Source organism: Neolamprologus brichardi, chromosome 5 (genome assembly GCF_056152115.1).
Source record: "Neolamprologus brichardi isolate AB-2024 chromosome 5, ASM5615211v1, whole genome shotgun sequence".
In the NCBI taxonomy this organism is placed as follows: domain Eukaryota; kingdom Metazoa; phylum Chordata; class Actinopteri; order Cichliformes; family Cichlidae; genus Neolamprologus; species Neolamprologus brichardi.
The window spans coordinates 11,718,192-11,740,666 of record NC_142108.1 but is presented as its reverse complement, the minus strand read 5'-3'; the positions used below and the strand labels follow the sequence as shown (position 1 = coordinate 11,740,666).

Below are 22,475 nucleotides of genomic sequence, written 5' to 3'. Positions count from 1 at the left end.
ATCAGAGACACCTCTTACTACGCGAGGGCGTGTGGATGGGGTGAATTTGTTGATGTTGAGTTGGCAGTTTGGCTTCAAAGTGAATTCTTCTTAAAACTCGGCAAAAATTGCAAGACTTTTGTTTGTTTGTTTGTTTGAACGTACTAAAAGCCGACGCTAATGTCCGCTAGTTTGCGGGTGGTTTCTCGTGTTTATGAGGTTTCTGCCACGCAGCGGTACAGCAGCAGTCCTCATTAACTGCCAGATGATCCTGCGCTCAAGCCACCTCTGATGTTTATGTTTTAACCTTTTTATTATTTGGTTTGTTTTCTTTTCCTTTCACGTGCTGGAGGGACGGATGAGATCATTACTATGGGATTGAGGAGAGGTAGGTCAGTTTGAATCATTTGCACCTTGGCTGTAACTAGTTCTGCAGAGTGTGTGAAAAGCAGAAATAGAAAATTTGCAGAGTAATAATAATAATAATGAGAGGACTATATACTTACTGTGTCTTTCAGTTAACGTGATCATTCTTGTGCTGCTGGCTGTTGCCTTCCTCATCATAGTCCAGCGAAATCTCCTCAATCTCAGTGACTTTTTGCACACAGAAAAGCCAGGTATGGTCATTATCTCTGTGTTCGAGTCTTCACTGTAGTGTGGGGCACACACTCTTGCGTGGAGCAGTTAGGTGAATTTAAGTAAAGCCATACAAAAAGTTGGTGTAATGCATTTTTAAATGTGCCTTTATGTGCAGATGAAGGGGTGATTCTTCCCTTTGAGTCTGAACTGTCTCCAGACTTGAATTCGGCAAGGACGGGTGAGGAGATTCCTGTTCTCATCACCGCTGCTGAGGACAGACTTGGTGCTGTTGTTGCTGCCATGAACAGTGTGTACAGGAACAGCAAAGCCAATGTTGTCTTCACCATTGTGACCTTGAATGAAACCGTCACTCACTTAAAGTAAGATATTTCAGCACGTCTCTCTCGTTAGGTGCGGAAAGGCGGGAGTTTGTGAACTTGGTCATATTTGACCTGTCCTTTTCTTTATTTTACAGAGCATGGCTGAGTAACACTAGACTAAACAGTGTCAAATATAAGATAGTAATTTTTAAGCCTGAGTTACTTAATGGGAAGATATCTAAGGATCCTCATACCCCGGAGGCTGCAAAACCAGTAAGACAACTGCAGGCATACACATGTTGTTTGCATGCCTTCCCCACTAGCTAAAACTTGTTTTAACTGTATTTTTTTCAGCTGACTTTTGCCAGGTTTTATCTTCCTGCTTACATTCCCGAAGCAGAGAAAGCTATCTATTTGGATGATGATGTCATCGTACAAGGTGAGAAGTCTCCAGAAATGAAGAGATTTGGTTATGAAATGAGGCCCTTTTTTTTTTTTTTTTTTTTTGTTAAGATCAGTAAATTCTTTTTTGTTGTCTCTCAGGTGACATTCAGGAGCTCTATGAAACCAACCTCAAACCGGGACATGCCGCAGCCTTCTCTGATGACTGTGACTCGGCATCTGCCAAAGGCATTGTTCGTGGTGCGGGAAATCAGGTGGGCATGACCCACAAGAGCTTTTCAGAGTAAAACAAAAAGTTAAGAATATCATACACTGTGATGCTTAATTAGATGACAAATCTCTGTTAACAGAATAATTACATTGGCTTCTTGGATTTCAAGAAAGAAGCTATTAAGAAGCTGGGGATGAGAGCCACCACTTGCTCTTTCAATCCCGGGGTCTTCATTGCCAACCTGACTGAATGGAAGAACCAAAACATCAGCCAGCAGCTGGAGCACTGGATGGAGCTCAACACACAGTAAGTGACTCAGACTGGCGCAATAATGAAGGGACTTTAAACAAAGGAAAAAAATCCTACTGTTAGTTACAAAACATGAATTTAGAATAGAATAGGCCTTTATTGTCATTGTACATGTACCTCGAAATTTAATCCAGTGAATCTCTTTGTTTGTTTTAAAGCCGTGATGTTTTCCTTTTCTCAGGGAGGATCTATACGCTAAAACCCTCGCAGAAAGCGTTACCACTCCTCCACTCCTCATTGTTTTTTACAAACGCCACTCTAGCATTGACCCCATGTGGCACGTGAGACACCTTGGTAAGTTCTGGTTGATTTCTAATTTTAAAAATGAACAAACCAAAAATGGATTTTCCAACAATCACATTGTTTTGATGTCATAGTTTGTGAAGTGGAAACACCACAAACAAAACCTTAACGCCATAACCATAACTATAGCTCGTTACCCTAACCTTAACCACGTTCACGTTCTAACCCTCAAATCTAACTCCAAACCTTTTTTAAAAAATTTTTTTTCCTGAGTGAACATCAGCAGGTTTATTTTTTCCATGTCATAAAACTATGACATCACAACAGTGTTCTTGTTCACTTGCAGCGTTGAACTTTGACCAACGTTAATGCTGCTGATTCAAGAACAAGTCCAACGTGGAGATATCAGATACATCCACAAGACACAGGCTGCTTGACAAGCTTTTAAAGACACATTTAGCCTCAGAATCTAATTATTTATGTGGTCTGCAAGGCCAGATGAATACTATGTAAATTACTTGGGGGTAAATCATTTAAATAGGTAATTTTTTTCATGGTGCCAAGTTGTAGATTTCTCTGCCTTCTTTAGAATATAATGGATCTAAATGGCACCTTGTGGAGCTTAGGGTGCCGTAATGACTTAAATGTAAGAACTATTCTTTTACTCTTTTATCTGACTTCACCCATCAACTGTTTCGCTCTTCAGAAGAAAGCACGAATTTAGTTTTGTTTTTCCATGTTGACCACCACATAATAAGACACTTCCATTATGTTCAAGAAAAAAGCAGAGATTTCTACATCTGATATATTTAAAATGGTGGAAATCACACCAAAACAATCCAGATAGATATATGGCAGGCTGTTCATTAGTCTGAGTATTTTGCTGTAACTGACTTAAAACAGCCACCTCCTAGCCTTGTCTTCACTTTTAACTAATACATGCCAGTGTGGTCAAATGTCTCTGCAAAGAGGCAAATTGTCAGTGTCAGACTAGTCCTACAGCAACCTTTTGATGTCATTAAGTGACTTTTAATTGTGCAAAAACTCTGTGAAGGATAAAAGTATTCAGATCACATGTTTGATGATCATACAGGATGGTCCTGTTTTGGAGAAAAAATGTTTCTCTTCATACAATAATGGATTATATTTTGTGCTTTCAGTGTTAAATATGCTAAATAAAAGAAACAATTCTGTTCATTTTTCAGGCGTAACAGGTGCTGGAAGCCGCTATTCTTCCCAGTTTGTGAAAGCTGCCAAACTCCTGCATTGGAACGGACACTATAAGCCCTGGGGGCGAGGATCCTCCTTTACTGATGTGTGGGACAAGTGGTTCATTCCCGACCCCACAGGAAAATTTCACCCTGTGCGAAGACACACGGGGGACAGCTAGACTGAAAAATGGGCTCCTTGAACCTTCAGATCGGGTTCGTAGCAGCAGGAAAACTCCTTCATATCTCAGGAACTATGCAAATGTCATGTGTTTGAGTTCCATCGTCCTCTGAATGTGGACCTGCCTATTCTCATCTTCCAATGAACAGACATTTTTTTTCTATATCCAGAGTATATTGTTGATAGCTTCGAATTGCATTTTTTTAGAAATATTTTGTTAAACTAAAAGTAGACCATTTAAAATACTGTTTTACTCCCACTCAGCTGTAAGCCACAGAGCTAGTCTGCCAAGACCTTCTGGTAGAACATAAACCATCCTTGTCAAAGTAAATGGCTTTTAAGTAGGTGTGTTTAGCAGCTAAATAAGGATTTATTTACTTAATGTGGATATTAAATGACTCAGTTATCTGAGCTGTCGTTAGAGTGAGTCACAGCCACAGCTCATTCCTGCTTCTCTCTGATCAGCTTAGTTTGAATTATAATCATTAGCCATGCAAATTCCTCATGTCGGTACCTCAGTGCAGTACTTCCTGTGGAAAACTAATTTGATTATATTTAATTATTAATTTAACCTCTACAGGTTAACTGCAGTCAAACTAATGGTGCATGTTACTTTACCATAATAAACACTACCTGTCCCACTTTCATATTTAACAAAAAAAAAACCATTGGTGTTGTTTTGTTTTTTTACACAAACCACTAAGCTCACTGCACCTCTGCAGGAACAGAACAGCTTTGCACAAACATCTCCTACTTTAGTGCTTCATTATCAGCATTTTCCTACTACCTGTTTAAAGTCCCCTTACTGGTGTAAATGTCTTTTTTTGTATATCAAATAAAGGTTACATGTTTATTAAACTCTTGTGATTCTTTTTATTTGTCCACTATCTGCTAAATGTTTTACAATTGCATCTTCTTCAGAATTTGGTACCTTTTGTGACAGTGTGCCAAATATCAAGCTTAAATCCAGAATTTGATTTGATTTCCCAAAAATAGCAGTCACCATTTATGAATCAGAAATTGCTACACTTTTCAAACATATGTCTGAGGGATCTGCAGAAAGTTGATAAATATTTGGAAAGTCCAGTCTTTTGTAATCATACCATTGCTTTTATGTTGTGTACAGTGAAGATACTGGTATCTTTGGTCACCTCTACATGTGCTGGCTCTCATTTTCCTAATAGGGATGGACAATAACAAAACAAAGACACTGTAGTTAATACCTTTAAAATTAGGCTAAAATGTTTCCCAGTGGGTTGTGGCAGATGGATGTCCCTCCCTGAACCTGGTTCTGGAGGAGGGTTCATCCTGTTAAAAGGGAGTTTAGAAAAGTTTCTTTCGTCACCAAATGTTTGCTCATAGGGTGTTGTCTGTTCAGGTTTTCTCTGGTATTACTGTAGGCTCTGTAGAGATATATATAAATAAAACTGAATTAAAGAGGTTTTTCATATTGAAATGTGTTGATCTAAAAAAAAAAAAAAAAAAACCCACACAGCAGGAAGCAACAGATTGTTTCTTTTCAGGTTTATTGCCTTGGTAGTACGATGTCTATTTACACTGCAATACAAGATATTACAAAGATCTTGTAAAGAATCAGATATATACAGATGCATGCTATGCAATAAAGTCCATCTCTTGGTCAGTGGTTATTCCAAGAAAAACAAACCGACTGATTTATCAGTTGAAAACTTTCGGATTAATCCCACAGTACGCTGGGTTCAACCCAGCTGTACTCTGAAATCAGTCCATTAGCAGGACAAGTGAAGGCACCCAAGTGACTGTATATCATCATTTTCATGCATTCTGATGAATCCAAAGTCTGAATGTCCACCAGGCTGCAGGCACCCGCTCACCGTGAAGGTTAAATCATTTAAAATCAGTGTTGAAGTCATAGGCGTCGTCTGTGATAGCTGTTGAGAGGCTGATGTCAATGGGGACAGACTGAAAACGCACGTTTCCTTTTTTTTCTGCAACGAGAAAGCAGGAGATGTTAAGCAGCTGCCTTGATGGGACCATATTCTAGTAAGAAATGAAAGCAATCTTTTTCAAAACATTTACTTTTGATTGTCTTTTTCTGTGCTTTCTCAGCTTTCTCCATTTTATTCGAGTCCTCCGTGGTTTCAGTCTGTAAGAAGAGCGGATGTTTCAGTTATTTAAACTCAACAAGCTCAAAAATACACAGAGTGTTTTATTAAGAGAAAAAAAAGGGTTCCAGTCATCAGGATCAGAGTTGGATTAGAAGTCTTCATGAACAATTCAAGACTTGCATTTTTGTCCTCATTTCCAGAAGAGTGGACCATCATTAACATTTTAAGCAGCTCTATTGTCTGACAGGTTTCCCATCAGTAATTACCTCGCTGCTTTCTTCGTTCTGCTCTGCTTCTTCTTCTGTGGCTGCAGCTCCAGGCTTTCCTTCAGGGATGTCGGCGACACTCAGCAAACCTGAAGTCGGCCCTTTAGAGGTGAAGCCTATACTGCTGGCCTGGTTTGGAAATCTAACAGCTGCAAAAGGAAATGTTTTCAAAATGAATACACTGTAATACATTCACAAGTGCTGAGCTGAAAAGCCCACTTGAGGCCTCAAAAGGCCAAACTGCAAATCTTTACACCTCACACGAATAGAACATTAATATTAACCTTAACTACTTCCTGCACTCAACTTTTATTTCTAGACTTCTATCAACCAATCCCTGAATTTCAAAACAAGCATCAGATGGGAAAGAAAGGTGATTTTATGACTCTAAATGTGCATGATAGTTGTGTCAGATGGATTGGTCCATTTCACATTTTGGACCTCTTAAAACCATTTGAGCATCATTTGCTTATTATTTATCATGTTTAATGTTGCTGACAATGTCCATCCTTTTCCAGCAGTATAACGCACCATGTCACAAGGCTCAAAAATCATCTGAAACCTGCTTCTTCTGAAATCTTTTGGGATTTCAGTATCGACCAAAACCAGAGGAATATTTCCAGCACTTCACTGAATCTATGCCACAAGTAATTAAGGCACTTCTGAAGGCAACAGGGGATCTAACCCAGTAACTAACCAGGTGTATCTAATAAAGTGGCCGGGAACCGTTTACCTCTGTAATAGTGTACTGTGTTTGCCTTACGTTACACAATGACACCCCCACCCCCCACCCCACCCCCCCAAAAAAAACCTTCACAAAATTTCACATTAATACCTTTCAGAGTTTCCTTGTTTCCCGTTTTTATTTTGTTTAGATTCCAGCCATTCTGCATCTCAGTGACCACGGCATCAGACAGGTAGGCAGGAAGGCTGTGGTTTTCTGGTGCCTTACAGTGGTAGCTCAGTTTGGCTCTGAGGAGACATCAAGCCAGAGAAGCAGGATTTTTTTTTAATTCAAAAGCACTAAGCAGTTTGCCAAGCAGCATATTAACAGCTCAGTACAGCACAGTATCTGGATCAGAGTTGGATTAGAAGTCTTCATGATGAACTCCAGAACTGCATTTTGTCCTCATTTCCAGTCATGCACTGCAGCAGCACACCGTCCCAAGACAGTATAAAAGTGTGCACACTCACCCTGTCCAATCTGCAAGAAACGTGGTGGCCGCCTGCTCTGTGTTGGGAACGCCGCCCTTCTGCAAATAACCACGCTTTTTGGCGAAAAGGGTCAGAAACTCCAGAGAATTTCTGAAGTCTGGGATGTTATACTGAAGCATGATCTGGAACAATCAGAACAAATAACCTTAATTTATTAAAACAGTGTAATTTACAGCAGCGGCCGAATTTGTAATGGTTAACACTTCCTGTGAGAGAAACTCTTCGTACCTGGGTCTTATCACACTGCTTAAGCAGATTCCTGACAGCCTCCAGCACACTCTCACCGCCTTCCTCCACCTGCAGGCTCCTCAGAGCCATCGAGGCCGGAGGGTTGGATGGCGATGCCACAACTCCTGGGCTGTCTATTAGCTTCACATTCTTTGCGATGTGCACCTCTTGCATCATTCTGGTGAATTGTAGAGAGGAAAAAAAAAATGATGATGCAAAACAAGTGAGAGGGTCAGAGAAATGTATTCACCACCAATATTCACTCAAATTACAACTTTTAAAGCAAACTAAACAGAACAATTGCAAGCAGTGATATAGAAGAGTCCTACTTAGAGACTGGATTTTTAAAAATTGCCACTTACTTGGTGGTGCCTCTCTTGATGCCAACATTGCATGCTAGGGACCCCTTTATACTGTTGATGATGCTGCTCTTCCCAACATTAGGAAAACCTAAAGGTAAAAGGAAGTGTGCAAAAGATTCAGTACCCTGAACAACAGACAGTGAATGCAGCATCCATCAAGGACATTGATGGCGAAAAAAAGAAAAAGAAAAACTTACCGACTACGCCGACTCGGAGTGAACCTTCAATCTGCGTTTTATCAGCGTAGCTTATGAGCAGCTCTGCAAGACAACAGTTTCCAAAGCAGGCTGCTCCTCTGGATCTGTCCAGCACTTCATTAGAGGCCACTATCCTGCGCTTTTTGGCTTTCTGATGAAGAGCGAAACAGAGATATCATGAACAGTTAAAGTGGCTGAGGATTGCTCTTTTGTAAAAATGAATACCTCGTGTCTGCATGCATAGAGAAAATGATCCACAAACACATCTCAGCTCTGCGTAGAACAGGCTGAATTAATCATGTGGTTTGTTTACTACTCTTGGAGGCTATAACCAGTTATAACAGCACAGAAGAAGCTGTCCAACCTTCTCAGTCCTCCACATCATTAAAAAAAAAAAACTAATTTCTAACATTTCTTAGTAACCACAGAACTCACACTAGCCACTGTTGAATAACAGTTTTAAAACACGCTCATTATTTCAGCCCGCTATGACAGACAACTTGTGAAAATGAATAAACTGCATCTGTGATCTAAACAGACGGTGGATGAGGAGAACGTCACCTCTTCTGCCTGCCTCAAAGCAGAAAGTTGGAGCTGTCACCAGTTCAGTATTTGACCAAACATGAGATGTGATCAGTCTCCCTTTCGCTTTTTAGTTCTGATGTTGGGTGATGGCAAGAAAATCATTTTTGCAAAATCTCACAGTTGAATTGACTCTTTCAATCACAGGCGGAGACACAAATCTACTTGGGGTTGTGCCACGCATCCAGCATAAAAATAACTAACTAAATAAATCAAACTTACGGAACTACCGGCTGCTGTGGCAAAATCTGAATGGCAAAGTCTTCAGATTATGTTTTTAAAGTGTGGAGAGTAAAATGCACCACCTACCACAACTCCATCCCGCAGCTGTGTCGATGCTTTAAATGCCACAACAGGAAACTCCTGCTGCAAACACTGGATCCACCTTTCCACGGTCTCTTTTGGCACCAGGTCTGCAACAAACAAAGCCAAAAACCAGTTTAATCCAATGAAATTCACGCAAACTCGTCAGGGTTTAAACTGTACGTGAAACATGGGGCAGGATCCCAAGTCAATTTACCTATTTTGTTTAAAACCAAAAGTAATTTCTTGGTTCCTCCTCTCTGCAGCACAGCCTCTTCGAGCTGTGGACACCTGCACCCCAGTGGATCACGAGCGTCGAGGACTTCTATTACTACATCGGATGCATCGATTACCTGAAACAGAGGAGATCCTTTGAGTGTTAAGAGCTATTATTCTCCATGGTAAGACCACACCTGGGAGCAGGTAGCTTTACCTTGCTTAATTCAGCACAAAGGAAGTGTTTTGAGCTCCTGTCTGGGGCAGGCTTTTTCTCTGACTGAGTTCCACTGTCGTCCTATTTAAACAAGACAAGGTCAGCAGAGAAGAGCTTAAAAGTTGAATACACATAAGATCTTAGCGATGGCCTTTTTACCTTGCGAGCCTTCTTCGCCGTGGGTTCTGCTTCTTTACTCGCAGCCTCCTTCTCCTTTTTCCTCTTCTCAGCTCGCTGCTCCTTTTTAGCTTGCTTCCTCTTTTCTTTTTCTTCCTCAATCTATGAGACAGATTCATTGAAAGACTCTTACACTTTACCAACACGAGACATACTGCACATGAATGTCATGATGATCAAAGCACAGACTTTTTCATAGTTAGATCAGGACTGTGCATTAACCTTCAACATGCTCCCGTGATGATGTGCGCAAGAAAAGCCATTTGACTGCTAACCTGTAGCCTCCTCTGTTCTGCCTCTCTGAGGATCTCCTCTTTGAAAGGAGCACTGTTGGGCACTCCGATATCCTTCTTCACTCGTTTGCTCACTCCTTTCTTCTTTGCCTCTTTCCTTAGCTTTCTGTTGTGCTCCCGGACCTAAATACACGACAAGACTGGGTAACTCAGTTACATGGGGACACAAAAATCCGTTGTTTTTTTTTAAAGTAGAGTCTGATCCACATGGGCCTCCTGTAGGAAAAATTTACTCAAACGTCCTGCTAGAAGTTAGTGTCAAAGTTAAGGCGCTTACCTTCTTCTGTATTTTATAACGTTTGGCACATGAGAGCCGCTTGCTTGCCTTCTTTAACTCTGAAGACGACAGAAAAGAATAAAACAGTTAGTGGTTGTTAGCTGGAAGCCGAGCTAAAGCAGACTGAACAGGTTTACCGGCCACCGATGACAGCCGCTAGCTCGTTAACCGCGTGATTAACAGACCAGTAAAGCTCTGTATAATTATTCTACTTTATTTATAATTAAGTATTACTATAACAGCGTTATTTACTTACTTGGTCGTTTCATGATGGTGCCGCAGACCTACCAATGTGACTGAAATGCTCTCACACGTGGGAGACGGAGAAGTTTGATGTCATGTCACTTCCGGTTCTTTCAGCGTGTGGTTGGAATTTCGCCACCTGCTGGTCAGGAGGATTTAGTTACAATCGTGTTCTTCTTTCGGCTGCTTCCTTTAGGGGTCGCCACTGCGGATCATCTGCCTCAGCCTCATCCTCTGTAGCTCCAACCGTGTCCTTCTTCACTACGTCCATGAATCTCCTCTGTGGGCTTCCTTTTTTCCTCCTCTGTGGCAGCTGCATATTCAACATCTTGTGTCCAGTGTATCCACCTTCCCCCCTCTACACGTACTCAAATATCTCAGTCTTCAAGTCAAGTCAAGTGGCTTACTGTCATTTCAACCACGTGCAGCGGTGTAGTGAGACAATGTTCCTCCAAGACCATGGTGCTACATATAACATATAACAGACAATCAACACAGGACTACATAAAGTGTGATTGTGCAAAAATAACAAAAATCCCCCCAAACTAAACACAGTGAAACACCAGACAGAACAGAACAATACAGACACAAGACAGTGCAGACACAACAGTGCAATAGAAAAGTGCAACAATGACAGTGGGTTGTTCAAAAGACTGAGCATTGTGCAAAAAGCAGCTTGGTGTATGAAGGTGTGTGTGTGTGTGTGTGTGTGTGTGTGCGTGTGTGTGTGTGTGTTTAATCCAGTCACTGAGTTTTCAGGATTCTTGTTCTCTAACGTTGTCTCCTAAGCGTTCAACCTCAGATTTCCCTCTGTTGTACTTATTTCTAATCTCATTCATCCAGGTCACTCCCAAAGAAAATCCTAACATCTTCAGTTCTGCCAACTACACATCGGCCTCCTCTCTTTTGGTCAGTGACACCGTATTCCAGCCGTATATCATACCAGGTCTAACTAGCATCTTATAAACCTTCCTTTTCACTCCTGCTGTTATGCTTCTGTCACAAATCTCTCCTGACATTTGTCTCCAGTTACTCCACCCTGCTTAAATTTTCTTCTTCACCTCTCTTGTGCACTGTCCAAAGTTTTGGATGGTTGACTCCAGGTATCCAAACTCACCCACTTTCACTACCTTTGCTCTTATCAGCTTCCCTATACCCATCATCCTTCTCTTTCACACATTTCTACCCTGTCTTGCTCATTCCTTTTCTCTCCAGAGCATACCTCCAGATAGATAGACAGTGTTATCTGCAAACATCACAGTCCACAGACACTCCTGTCTGACCTCATCTGTCAACCTGTCCATCACCACTGCAAACAAAAAGGTGCTCAGACCCAATCCCACCTCCACCTTGAACCCATCTTTCACTCCTACCCCACATCTCACCGCTGTGTCCTCATACATTTCCTGCACCACCCTCACATACTTCTCTGCCACTCCTAACTTTCTCCTGCAGTGTCACAGTTCCTCTCTTGGCACCCTATCATATTCTCTCTTTACATCCACAAAGGCACAGTGCAGCTCCTTATGACTTACTCTGTGCTTCTCCATCAACAATCTCAAATGCTCACTGATCACCCTAGCTTCAACAACTCTTGCAACAAATCTTATGTACACGTGACATTTTGTATAAATAAATAAATAACACAGCATTATTTGTATTCCTTATTTTTGTGTGTTCTCATTCTTGCTGGCTCCTGAGTGCAAATTTTAAATCACCAGAAACTGATACGTGTTGGAATTACATAAAAAAAAAACCCCAATGAATTTGAAACAAATAAAATAAATTGAAAACATTCTGCACAATAAGACTGAAACAACAATGAGAGAAACAACCCCAAAACTGCTGGTCAAAGCACAGGAAAAATAGCGAAAAACAAAAATCATTAGAATAACATCCCTGGGGGTAAGAAGACAGAAGAAAGTAGTTGGGGGTCACGTGACGGGGTCGAGCATCTTTTTTTTTTTTTGGTCCGTTTTAGATGGTGGCAGGAGCTCCGTGCAGCCCAAAACAAAAATGACCAAACTGCAATTTTTAAACGTCTTTTTGACTGAGCGTCTCATGCTTGCTGCGCAGGAGATTTACAAATCTGTCGAGGACACGATTTTGGAGTACCAGGAGGAGATAGCGATCAGGGAGCGGGAGAACGACCATCTGAGACGCAGGCTGCGAGACGCTGGGATTGAAATATGGCCAGGTTAGCTCCCCTCTAAGCTAACGGTGCAGTGGCTTCTTCTTCTGCACTATTAGCCGAGTGTATGCGGGGAAGCGGGGACTGGTAGGCAGAGGAACTGAAACAGAAACGTCAATGATGAAGAGCAGCAGCAGCAGAATAATTTCGACCCGCTTCCAAGCAAGTCCAGTTTGGTCGCTGACAAGCTAGTTGATGTTAGCTGCTGGTGCTGTTGTTGTGTAGGGGCTAGCGCGATAGCAACCTTTGTTCGTTAGCCAGCCTGCTAGTCTACTAGCCTAGTGCCTATACCCGGGCTAGCACTGAGCTGTATCTGGATCCTTGTGTGTATACTGACGAATTTGTTTTGCAGACGCATACATTATCTGACAGTCAGACATGCTGGAGAAGGAAAAACAAACAAACCACCACACAAGTGATGTGTCAGCAGTGTTTGTTTACCCCGGTCTTAAACCCCTCATTCACAAACACCCATAATTCACTCGGGTTCCAAAGTGCTGGCAGAGATGCCATTTAATTATTAAAAATATAGATACTGTTGTTTGCGTGACACATTAATCTAAAGTACCAAATTCCTGTTAAATCCTCTGTAATTTCTTTTAATACATCACTTTAAAGTCAGGGGTGTTAAACATAAGGCCTGGGGTGCCAGAATGGACCAGGCAAAGACTCCAGTTTGGCCTAATGAATGGCTTTGGAAAATGTGAAGGACAGCATAAATGTCTGACTTTTTCCTGCATCTGTTTTTGAAGGTTTTATAGCTTTGTCTACAATAAAACTTCCCAAACCAATTAACCAACCAACCAATTAAAAAAAAAAATAAATTAACAATTAAACTTCTGTTTTATAATATAGTTGGGGCAACAAGCTACTTGAAACCTTTCTGTAATATTACATATGCATCTCTTACAATTTAAGAGTCATGCTGAGAGATTTCTTTCATTTACTACAGCAGCATTACTTTATGTTGAAGAGAAACAGACATAAGGTTGAAATTTCACCTTTTTTATATGAAGATATCTCAGGGAATATTTTTTTCAATTTTTTGCACTGACAGAAAGTGGGACTTTCACCGGATCCGTGCAGTTAAGATTGAAGTGGCTAAATGTGGCCTAACTTTATCTATATAGAATAATTTAAAACAAAAGAGGTTGACCCAAAGTAATTTACAGGCACACTCTTTTGTAATTCAGGTTTCAAAAGTAGGTGTGGGGTTGGGCAATCACCACAAAGGCCTGGTTTGCTTTAGTTTTCAGGGGAAAATGCATTGAAATAAGTTGTGGTTTCGTCTGACCAGCTTCCTTCCATTGTCTTTTCAGATCGTCCGTCCATGGCGTTGTTGGACGAGGAGGATGGTGAGCATCCGCGACGCGAGTGGAGTCCCAGCATGGGGCACGAAGAACGCATTCCTATTCAGATCAAGGACAAAAGAGATATGCGGGCCAACCAAGCGGATGATCAACTTCGGGGACATGGTTCTTGCAGCACACCGGAGAATATGTTCTCTCCTCCTCGTGTTGGAAATGAATATCCCCAGGATGGCCCACACACATCCAACGTCCCGCAGAATCAGGGTGTGGAAAACAGGGAAAGGGATCCTGGATCTCGAGGTCCCCCGAGGCATGTGAAGGCAGAGAGCGGAGCTGGCCACAGAGGCTCGACTTCGTCCAACAACGGCGCCCAGCCTCTTGCACCGGTCAATCCAAACTGCTCAAACGAGAACAACATTGACATTATTGGGGTGGAGAATGGCGGACAGATGGTTGGTGCTAAGGGTGCTGGAAACGGAGCGAACAGAGGACAGGCTTCTCACATGCGGAACCAGGGAGCCAGCGCCGTAGACTGTCCCCATCAGAAATCCCCCCTACAAGGCCACATGTCTTCTTTCTGTTGCAAAGTTTGCGGTGAGGCGTTTAGTCACATTGGCCACTTACACGTGCATGTACAAGTGCACACTCGGGAAAAACCTTACCGCTGTGGAGTATGCGGAAAATGCTGCAGCTCCTCAGGCAGACTTCAAGAACACCAGCGTAGCCACACGGGAGAAAAACCGTTCCGCTGTCAGATTTGCGGAAAGGGCTTCACACAGATGGCTCACTTGAAGGTGCACATGAGGATCCACACGGGAGAAAAGCCATACAGTTGTCCTGTGTGTGGCAAGTGCTTCAGCCGCTCTGACAAAATCAAAAGGCATCTTCAGACCCATAGCCGTGAGGGAACATATTTCTCAGGGCAATGATGCAACTGTGTTGCTATACAATCTGTTGTGTGAATCTTGAAGAAACTTTTCTATAAAAAGCTCAAATTGCTGCCATTAGGACGATGGGTTGTTTCTTCCAATATTTCAGGATCGAAGAATTCTGCAAATCCTGGAGAACTTAGGAATAATCCTCAGTCCATCAGTAGAATTTATATTAGCCAGTTTAGTTTGTTTAACACATTTTTTGTACTTGTCACTGAGTGTTAAATATTTGACACCATTTGCGTTATTAGCTAGACTTTCTGTAATATCTAGCCTTTCTTTAGTCAAATAAATAGCATGAAGAAGTCTTCCACCCACATCTTGAAGCTGAGACACATCAAGATCTGCAAGAATCACAGTCACAGCTTATGAGCAGCCGGTCACTTCCAAGTCACACATTAGTTTTAAAATCTCTCACTTTATGACTTAAACTAAAGAGCAATGTATGCATAAAATCATCTTAATTTTATTAGCTAACAAACAGAGCTAATAGTGATGGTTTGGTAAATAAAACCTGTGTATTACATGGCTAAAACACTGCCGTTTTAAAAAAAATACTTTTATTTTTAAATGTAGCATTTTTTTAAAAGAAAGATTTTAGTGTTGCCAAAAAGCCCTGTAAACTGGAGATGTGGCTGATATAAAAGGAAGAGTCTGATCTAACATTTATCTCCAACAATTTTCTTATTGTCTAACTTAACTTTCTTTTTTTTTTAAAAAAATTAGGTGCTGTTACATTAAATACTTACATGCTGCTATCTTACATGAGCCCTGTTCAGACATGCTTGCCTTATCAGCCTGTTAAACTTACGGCACATGTCATTTTAACACAAACTTTTGTGCTCACATAACTTACTGCTTCCACTGCAGAGATGGAGAGTCGTCCAAACACAGTTTTTCCTGTGTGTGCAAACAATGTGCACACTTTAGGGTTATTTCTCTCTGTCATTGTTGTCAGGAGAAGAGTCTCTCTGTGTGTTGCAATGAAGGTGCTGCTGAAAGAAGCGTCCCCTGACCCTCTCACACAGGCTCAGACAGGTCCTTACCTGTTCTGTATTACGCAGCTAAAAGGCATCATAAAGGAATGTCTGCTGAGCTGAACACTTGTCAAAGAGCACAAGAGGCATGCACTTTGGTATTCTTGTGTTTTTATCTATCCAGTAATGTGACTGGATGTATTTTAGACTTGTGCACAAAGTGGCACATTATGAGGTCTGACTTTAGTGAGGTTTGACTTCTACAGAAAAAGTGCATTAGGATACTGTGCGCATGTCTGAAAGTTACTCTTGTTTCATGATGTTGATTAAAAGGAGGATACATCTGTCAGAAGAGTGCACCACTATTTTGTGAGATTCTGTATAAAATCCGCTGTTTCTGACCCATTTTACATTTAGGAATTTTGTGATGTCTTTTTTGGTTTGTTTTAACGACATGCACTATTGCATTAGTCCTGGATGATGCAGGAATTGACACTATGACAGGGCCAGGCAGTATTAGCAGAAACTGTGTGGTTTTTCAGGGATTTTTGATTCACAGTAGTGATCATTTAAATGTTTTTGGAGTGGCCTCCCTCCACTCAAGAGTTATGATTGGTTTTTCATGGATTAAAGTCCTTCCTCTTCACAGTGATTGATCCCTTCACAGCAGATCCATCAGTTTCTCCTCTCAGGATTAATGCTGCATTCATAACTGGGGGCAGTTGAGAAGCATTAAACAGTTATGATAAATTGAATTTTGTCTCTGCTTGTAGCTGAAGTAAATACAAAAAAAGAAACTTGTATCCACATATCGTGCAAAAAGATGAACCCTAACGAAAGAGTGGTCTTCCCAGAGTGTGTCAGAGCTCAGTCGCTAAGGAGGCCTTGTCTCGCATCATTTGTCCCTCTACATGTGATGAATGCAGCATGAAAAAGAAAAAAAAAAAAAACGAAACTCCAGCACATCTTCTCAACTTACCAGCAGCCCAACTCACAGTCTTCTCTGGGACATCTTTGTTCCCCTGCGCACACATTATACTGTACAGTGTTGTATCAATATGTATTAAATGTTATTTTTTAATAAACTAGCAATTGAGTATTTGTTGCTGTTGTCTCATATATGTTGCCAAAGTATTCTAAGAGAGATTATTTTCATAGCCAGTCACATCAAGCATCCAAAGGTACAAGACACTAATGTTTGCACATTTAGACAGAACGTCTGGCAGCTTGAATTTTCTTGTTTGACGAATTGCAGTGTTCCAGTGAAGTTAATAATAAAATGTAAATTCTAAATAATACTACCCAGGATTTGAGCACAGCCCCTTCATATGGGAGGCAAATGTATAACTACTAAACTATGAAAGCGCCTCAGACTTTGGACAAATGAAGGTTATTTGTGCCATGGCTGTATTTAAGAATGCTGATTAAATGTGTGCTACTCAGTACCGCGAAATCAAGTCTTGAATGTAATTAAACTCCTACTGAGTTTCAGCTGCTTCAGAAAATTAATTCAAATTCATTGTCACATCTTTAGCATTCAAGTTCCTTGGCCTTCGAAGTAAACATTGAAAAACATTTCTAAATAACACCTCTCTGCTCAAAAGCAGTGCATAAACTATTGGCTTGTAACAGATCTTTGCAGATCCTTCACAACAAAATTAAACTGGAAGTACATCAGAGTAATGGAGTTTTTCGTTGTAGTCATGATCCAGTGAACAGGCTCCTGGTAAACAGATAGATTGTGTTTTTCTGTGTGTGTCTCTCTCTCTTTCTCTCTCTCTCTCTCTCTGTGTGTGTGTGTGTGTGTGTGTGTGTGCGTGTGTGTTATCCCTTCCCTCTAAAGAATTATTGAGGTAATTTAGACATTTTATACAGTTTTGGAAAAGCTGGGGAAGTTTCTTAGAATGACAAACCTTTGCTAGTTGTTGAGTCAGAGTAAGATCAAGAACTGTTAGCTGTCAGCTTTACAGTGTATATTAGCAGCACAGATTAGTTTGCAGTATATCAATAACAAATTTCTGTCCCTGCAAAGATGGCTAATTTGGAGAAATCCACTGCCCAAAAACAATATATACTAAGTTGTAGTTAGGTTTGACTATTTTATATTTATTACACAATACATACACTTAGGGACACTGACCTGTGTCTCTTAGTTTAGCATCAATGTCATGGCTTATCTGGAGAAAGAATGGAGTATGCTGTGCCTTTCTACTACACCACAATCAGTGAAATGTGTCATTTTTTTAGTTACAATAATGCACTTTATAGGCATATAAAAACAAAGAAGCAGCATGTACAATCAAGAACTTTTAAACAGGCTGTCACAATGTGTTACTCGTCTCTTAATAATAATGCAGTCATGCTATTTTATATTGTAGTAACAGATTCACAACACCTGGTGGAGTCCTCTCCATGTGATTGTCGGTCATTAGTCTGACTGCAAGAGTGTGAAATATGAATGTAAATCTAATCAAATAAACAACAGCTTTTTTGGTGTTGAAACATTGAAGTGCTATACTGAACTTTCATATATTGAAATCAAGTCATTATTATCAATGGACCTTATCCAAACTTCTGTCTATATGTTTTTGGGTGCATGCAGTCTTTTTCTGCAACAATTAGTGGAACGAAGCAATCACAGAAAGTTCTAGCAGCAGTCCGGCAAATCATCTGGAACTGAAACAAGATGCTATCAAAGGCACTTTCATAACTTTTCAGACAGACAGGAGTATTCACTCAGTTTTGTGATATTTATCAAAGTTCTAACATCCTTGTTTGCATATCAGTCATGTGAATCAGCAGCCGTGAATACTGAGAGTGACTTGAGCATCAAGCAGCCCTTCTGGAGCCAATCAAGTTTGCAGCCCACTCTGTGATCTGCAGTGAGATGTCACATCTCGTCAAAGTGCAAAGAGGAAGCAGTTATTGCACGAAGCAGGAAGATGTTGAGTGATGCAACGCCAGGAGTCTGAGGCGGGTCTAGCTGATAAATTGCATTTTATTTGCTCATATCAAATTTCTGTGATAATACTGAGGTACTAAAGAGGGTCAGTTTGGAATGAAAACCCATTTTCTCTCTTGCTGAATAATTATATTAGCTAATCACAGTCAATCAAATCTCAACTCTTGTGCAATCAGCCAAAAGTGTCAAATGATTGCCTGTGTAAATAAACTCAACTCCTCTCATGCAATCAGCAGCAGTGATGGCTCTTTTCCCTGCTTTTCTTTGCCAAGCGCTTACGCACAAGTATCACTTAACTGGACTGTGACAAAAAAAAAAATCATCCCTTGCATTTTTGAGGCCCACCATAATCCCACCATAAATATCTCTGATGCATACACATATTATGTTTATATTTCATTTCATTTGGTTTAAATATAGATATTGAAGCAGGTCTTAATCGGGTTGCTTGGTACAGTTGTTTGTAGGGTTATTTCTTAGTTGCACTGCACCATGTGACAATAATTAAAAGCTACACTTGAGCTATTAGCAGTGGCTCATGGTCAAAGTAGCTATTCACTTTGCTTCAGATTCTCTTCCTTCCTAAATATGTCCCTCCATCTATTTACTTATCACATCTTCCTTGTCTCTTCCTCACTTCTCCACAGCTGGTGCTGCTGCAGCAGCAGCAGCAGCAGCAGCTTCCTGTGACTGTGAGGCCTGGTTACTAGCTGTTACTAGTTGTTGCTAGTACTACTGTTCAGCAGTAGCAGCACTGAGCAGCACAGCCACTGTAGCAGCACTGACAGCTAACATAGTTAATTTTACATATTTCGCTGTATCTATTATTAGTTTCTTTTTAATGTTTTCCCTCAGCTTTTCAGCTCCACCTTCACAAGTACTTCCACACTAAACTTTTTCTACAAACTGCGTGAGCGCACAGCAAAGGGAGGGGAAGGGCCAGTCGTGTTAAGAGATCTGACTAAGGAATTTAGTATCAGTAGGGATGGGAACTGATAAGAATTTAGCAATTCCGATTATCAATATCACTTAGTGATTCAATTGGCTTCACCACCACATTACATTCATGCAAATTAATTACATGCTGCATGGTCAAATGTTTATGCACCTTAGAGGTATTTCCCCTCTTAGTTGTGCTCAGTTTTGGGGTCAGTACTGAAAAAAGTAATCATTGCACATATTACAAAGAACCATTTTCTTAAAAGTAATGCAGTATGTTACTTAATTGCACAGTTTCATGTTACTCTGTAAATTGATTTGAAACACACTGTCTCACTAATTAACATAAACCTGAGGCTACAGCCCCAGATGCCAAAACAAGATCTCTATCCCAATAAGGACACACACGACTTTCTCTTAATATTTAGGTATGAACAAAACCGACAACACAAATCACAGATGAAAACCAGCACAAAGAAGAACCGGTTCTCAAGTCCCATTCCTAAGTGTCAGTAATAAAAATGAATGAATGGGCTGCTGTTGGTGCTTGTACAGCCCAAAAATGCGTTGGCATACTAGGAAAATGCCTAGGATAGCAGATTACCAGTCCAGCCCTGGAAAAATAGAAAAGAGGGAATGTCTGCAGGAGTGCCTGATGCAGAAGACTAAGGATTTTAGTCATGTGCCCAACAGAAGAGTGACTAATACTCAAAGGACAGATGAAGTTTTTATAGAGTTTGAAAACAAATTCTCACACTGAAATATTTCTGGTACAGAATGTTCATCATGAAAACAAATGGCCACCTCACAGCCACGTGGTAGCCTATGTCACCATGTCCAGGCTCATGCTCCTCCAAAAGTGGAAAAAATTAAGTGTCTGTAATTCAGTGCTCTTGCCCTGATGAAGTTAACTATTTTAATTACAGTATCAAAAACATGGTTAGTTTCATATATTTAAGTGGCTTTTAGCTTTTAGAGCAGCATAAGACAGGAAAGATGGAAGAATGCTGTAAATAACACTTGTCTATAAAGTGCAGTGAGGTGACAGTGATTTGACACTATACGAATGAAATGGAAATGATTTGAATTAAACTGAATTAACTAACAGAAAATTAGTTTTTACCTTTATGTGTCTTTTCTTCTTTTGTGTCTCCGTGCTGGTATGATGACTGTTTATTTTGCTAAAATCTTCTTTCAGTAAAATTCAGAAGCCTCTGAAATGCCTCTGAGATGCTCTGCCAGCCCTTTTCTGCAGCTATCTTCATTTGCAGCTTTCTTGTGTGTCTTTCTACCTTCTGTCTTGTATTTTCTAAATGAAAAGCACGCTGAACTGGGTGAAATCAGGTGATGGATTTCATGATAGAATTTATAAACTCAACCTGACTAACACAGTAAAGACCAGCATATGTGTACTAAAGACAAGACACTGGCTCACCTTTAAGTAAGAGGAAAGGAAAGGAAACTGTCTTGAGACGTTATCTTAGAACTAGCAGAGAATGTGCTGTGTTGTTAAGATGTTTCATACTTTTGTATGTTTGTATTTCTAAATGATTCGCAATAAAGCTGCAGAAAACTGTTGAAAGAGAAGCATTGTCAGAAGCAGTGTCTGAGCATCTTTATTGATTTATCCCCTCTTCAGAGCGTAACACTTGTATGGCCGGTGTGCCAGATTACCAGTCCAACTTTTTCCAACTTTTATCAAAACCTTGCTGACTTTGAAAAGAGTATAGTAAAAATGTAGCCCTAATGTTGAGTATAAAGTGTACAGGTACACCTGTTTGCCTGCCCTGTTGTAATGCAACTCTCTAATCAGCCAACCACAGATCAGTAATTCAAAGTATTTTAGGCAAGTAGACATGGCCAAGACAGCCTGATGACGTTGAAACTGAGCATCAAGAAGAAAGGTGAGTGAAAGTGTGTTGGTTGTTGTTGGTAGTGTTTCAGAAAGTGCTGGTCTGCTGGGTCTCCAGGGTTTACAGAAAATATCCTGTGAGCATCAGTTATCTGGGTGAAAATACCTTGTTGAGGTTAGAGGAGAATGACGAGAGAGCCTCAAAGCTGATTTAAGGGCGACAGTAACTCAATCAACCACTTGTTACAAACAAACTATGCAGAAGAGCATCCCTGAAAGCACAACACATCTGACCTTCTTGACCTTATACCTGTTTCAAGTAAACCTCTGACAATGTGTTACTGTATTTGCTCGTACATACATATTTGAAAAATCTCAAAGTAATTTGATTGAAAATGCTAACCCAATGCTGGACTGTATTCAGGAAAGTTAGTGATCTACAGCTGTAACTGACAAAAGTACAAACTGTTTCGATAGTAAAGTATGCGTAGAACCAGTAGCAGTGTGCATAAGAATGTCAAGAATCGGAAATGTGTTACTGATTTGAAAACTGCAATAACAGTAGCGAGAATGACTTTTCTGCTGTGAGAATAGCACCACAGCGATCGAGAAAAACTACAATCTGAGCCAGTGTCTCATTGCAGGCCTGCACTGTTTCATAAATCTTCCCTTTTGCTCCTGCTGCTCTCCTCCTGTTACAAATTACTCATGACACTATAAGCATCAAGAAAAGGACAAGGAACTCAGGACAAAGCACAGACCACTGTATAGTACACTAATGGTAAATGGTCTGTATTTGTATAGCGCTTTTACTAGTCCCACCTAGGGACCCCAAAGCGCTTCACACGTCCAGTCATCCACCCATTCACTCTCACATTCACACACTGGTGGAGGCAAGCCACAGTTGTAGCCACAGCTGCCCTGGGGCAGACTGACAGAAGCGAGGCTGCCATATCGCGCCATCGGCCCTTCTGGCCAACACCAGTAGACGGTAGGGTGAAGTGTCTTGCCCAAGGACACAACGACCGAGACTGTCCGAGCCGGGGCTCGAACCGGCAACCTTACGATTACAAGGCGAACTCCCAACTCTTGAGCCACGATCGCCCCAAATGCAATGCTATTAAGCTAGGTGAGAGTTGTGACTGACAAAAACTATTCAAATGAACTGTGAAATTATTGCCTCAAAGCAATAACAAAATGTGCTTAGTAGTGATGAA

General features: G+C 40.8%; 3 protein-coding genes and 1 non-coding gene across 4 annotated transcripts; 2 read left to right on the top strand and 2 right to left on the bottom strand.

Moving 5' to 3' along the window:
* The first annotated feature begins 26 nt into the window (after positions 1–26).
* Positions 27–4,290, top strand: glt8d1 (glycosyltransferase 8 domain containing 1). The gene is made up of 9 exons (XM_006784433.3): positions 27–367; positions 498–596; positions 734–938; positions 1,034–1,151; positions 1,233–1,317; positions 1,422–1,534; positions 1,631–1,797; positions 1,982–2,094; positions 3,249–4,290. The coding sequence occupies exons 1-9, from the start codon at positions 352–354 to the stop codon at positions 3,431–3,433; spliced, it is 1,101 nt and encodes a 366-aa protein (XP_006784496.2). The 5' UTR covers positions 27–351; the 3' UTR covers positions 3,434–4,290.
* Positions 4,291–4,949: 659 nt separating this feature from the next.
* On the bottom strand, positions 4,950–10,237 carry gnl3 (G protein nucleolar 3). Its single transcript, XM_006784435.3, has 15 exons — positions 10,109–10,237; positions 9,853–9,911; positions 9,558–9,698; positions 9,265–9,384; positions 9,106–9,186; positions 8,890–9,025; positions 8,679–8,782; positions 7,788–7,938; positions 7,591–7,678; positions 7,229–7,406; positions 6,980–7,122; positions 6,621–6,757; positions 5,786–5,934; positions 5,491–5,557; positions 4,950–5,399 (listed from the first exon to the last, which is right to left on the bottom strand). Exons 1-15 carry the CDS (start codon positions 10,119–10,121, stop codon positions 5,299–5,301), a joined length of 1,668 nt encoding a protein of 555 aa, XP_006784498.2. The 5' UTR covers positions 10,122–10,237; the 3' UTR covers positions 4,950–5,298.
* LOC118453763 (small nucleolar RNA SNORA47) lies at positions 8,034–8,166 on the bottom strand. The gene has a single exon (XR_004843446.1). It is a non-coding gene; the product is annotated as a small nucleolar RNA SNORA47 (small nucleolar RNA).
* A 1,821-nt stretch (positions 10,238–12,058) lies between the features above and the next one.
* LOC102776452 (uncharacterized) lies at positions 12,059–16,604 on the top strand. Its single transcript, XM_006784436.3, has 2 exons — positions 12,059–12,292; positions 13,606–16,604. Exons 1-2 carry the CDS (start codon positions 12,112–12,114, stop codon positions 14,523–14,525), a joined length of 1,101 nt encoding a protein of 366 aa, XP_006784499.1. The 5' UTR covers positions 12,059–12,111; the 3' UTR covers positions 14,526–16,604.
* The last annotated feature ends 5,871 nt before the right edge of the window (positions 16,605–22,475 follow it).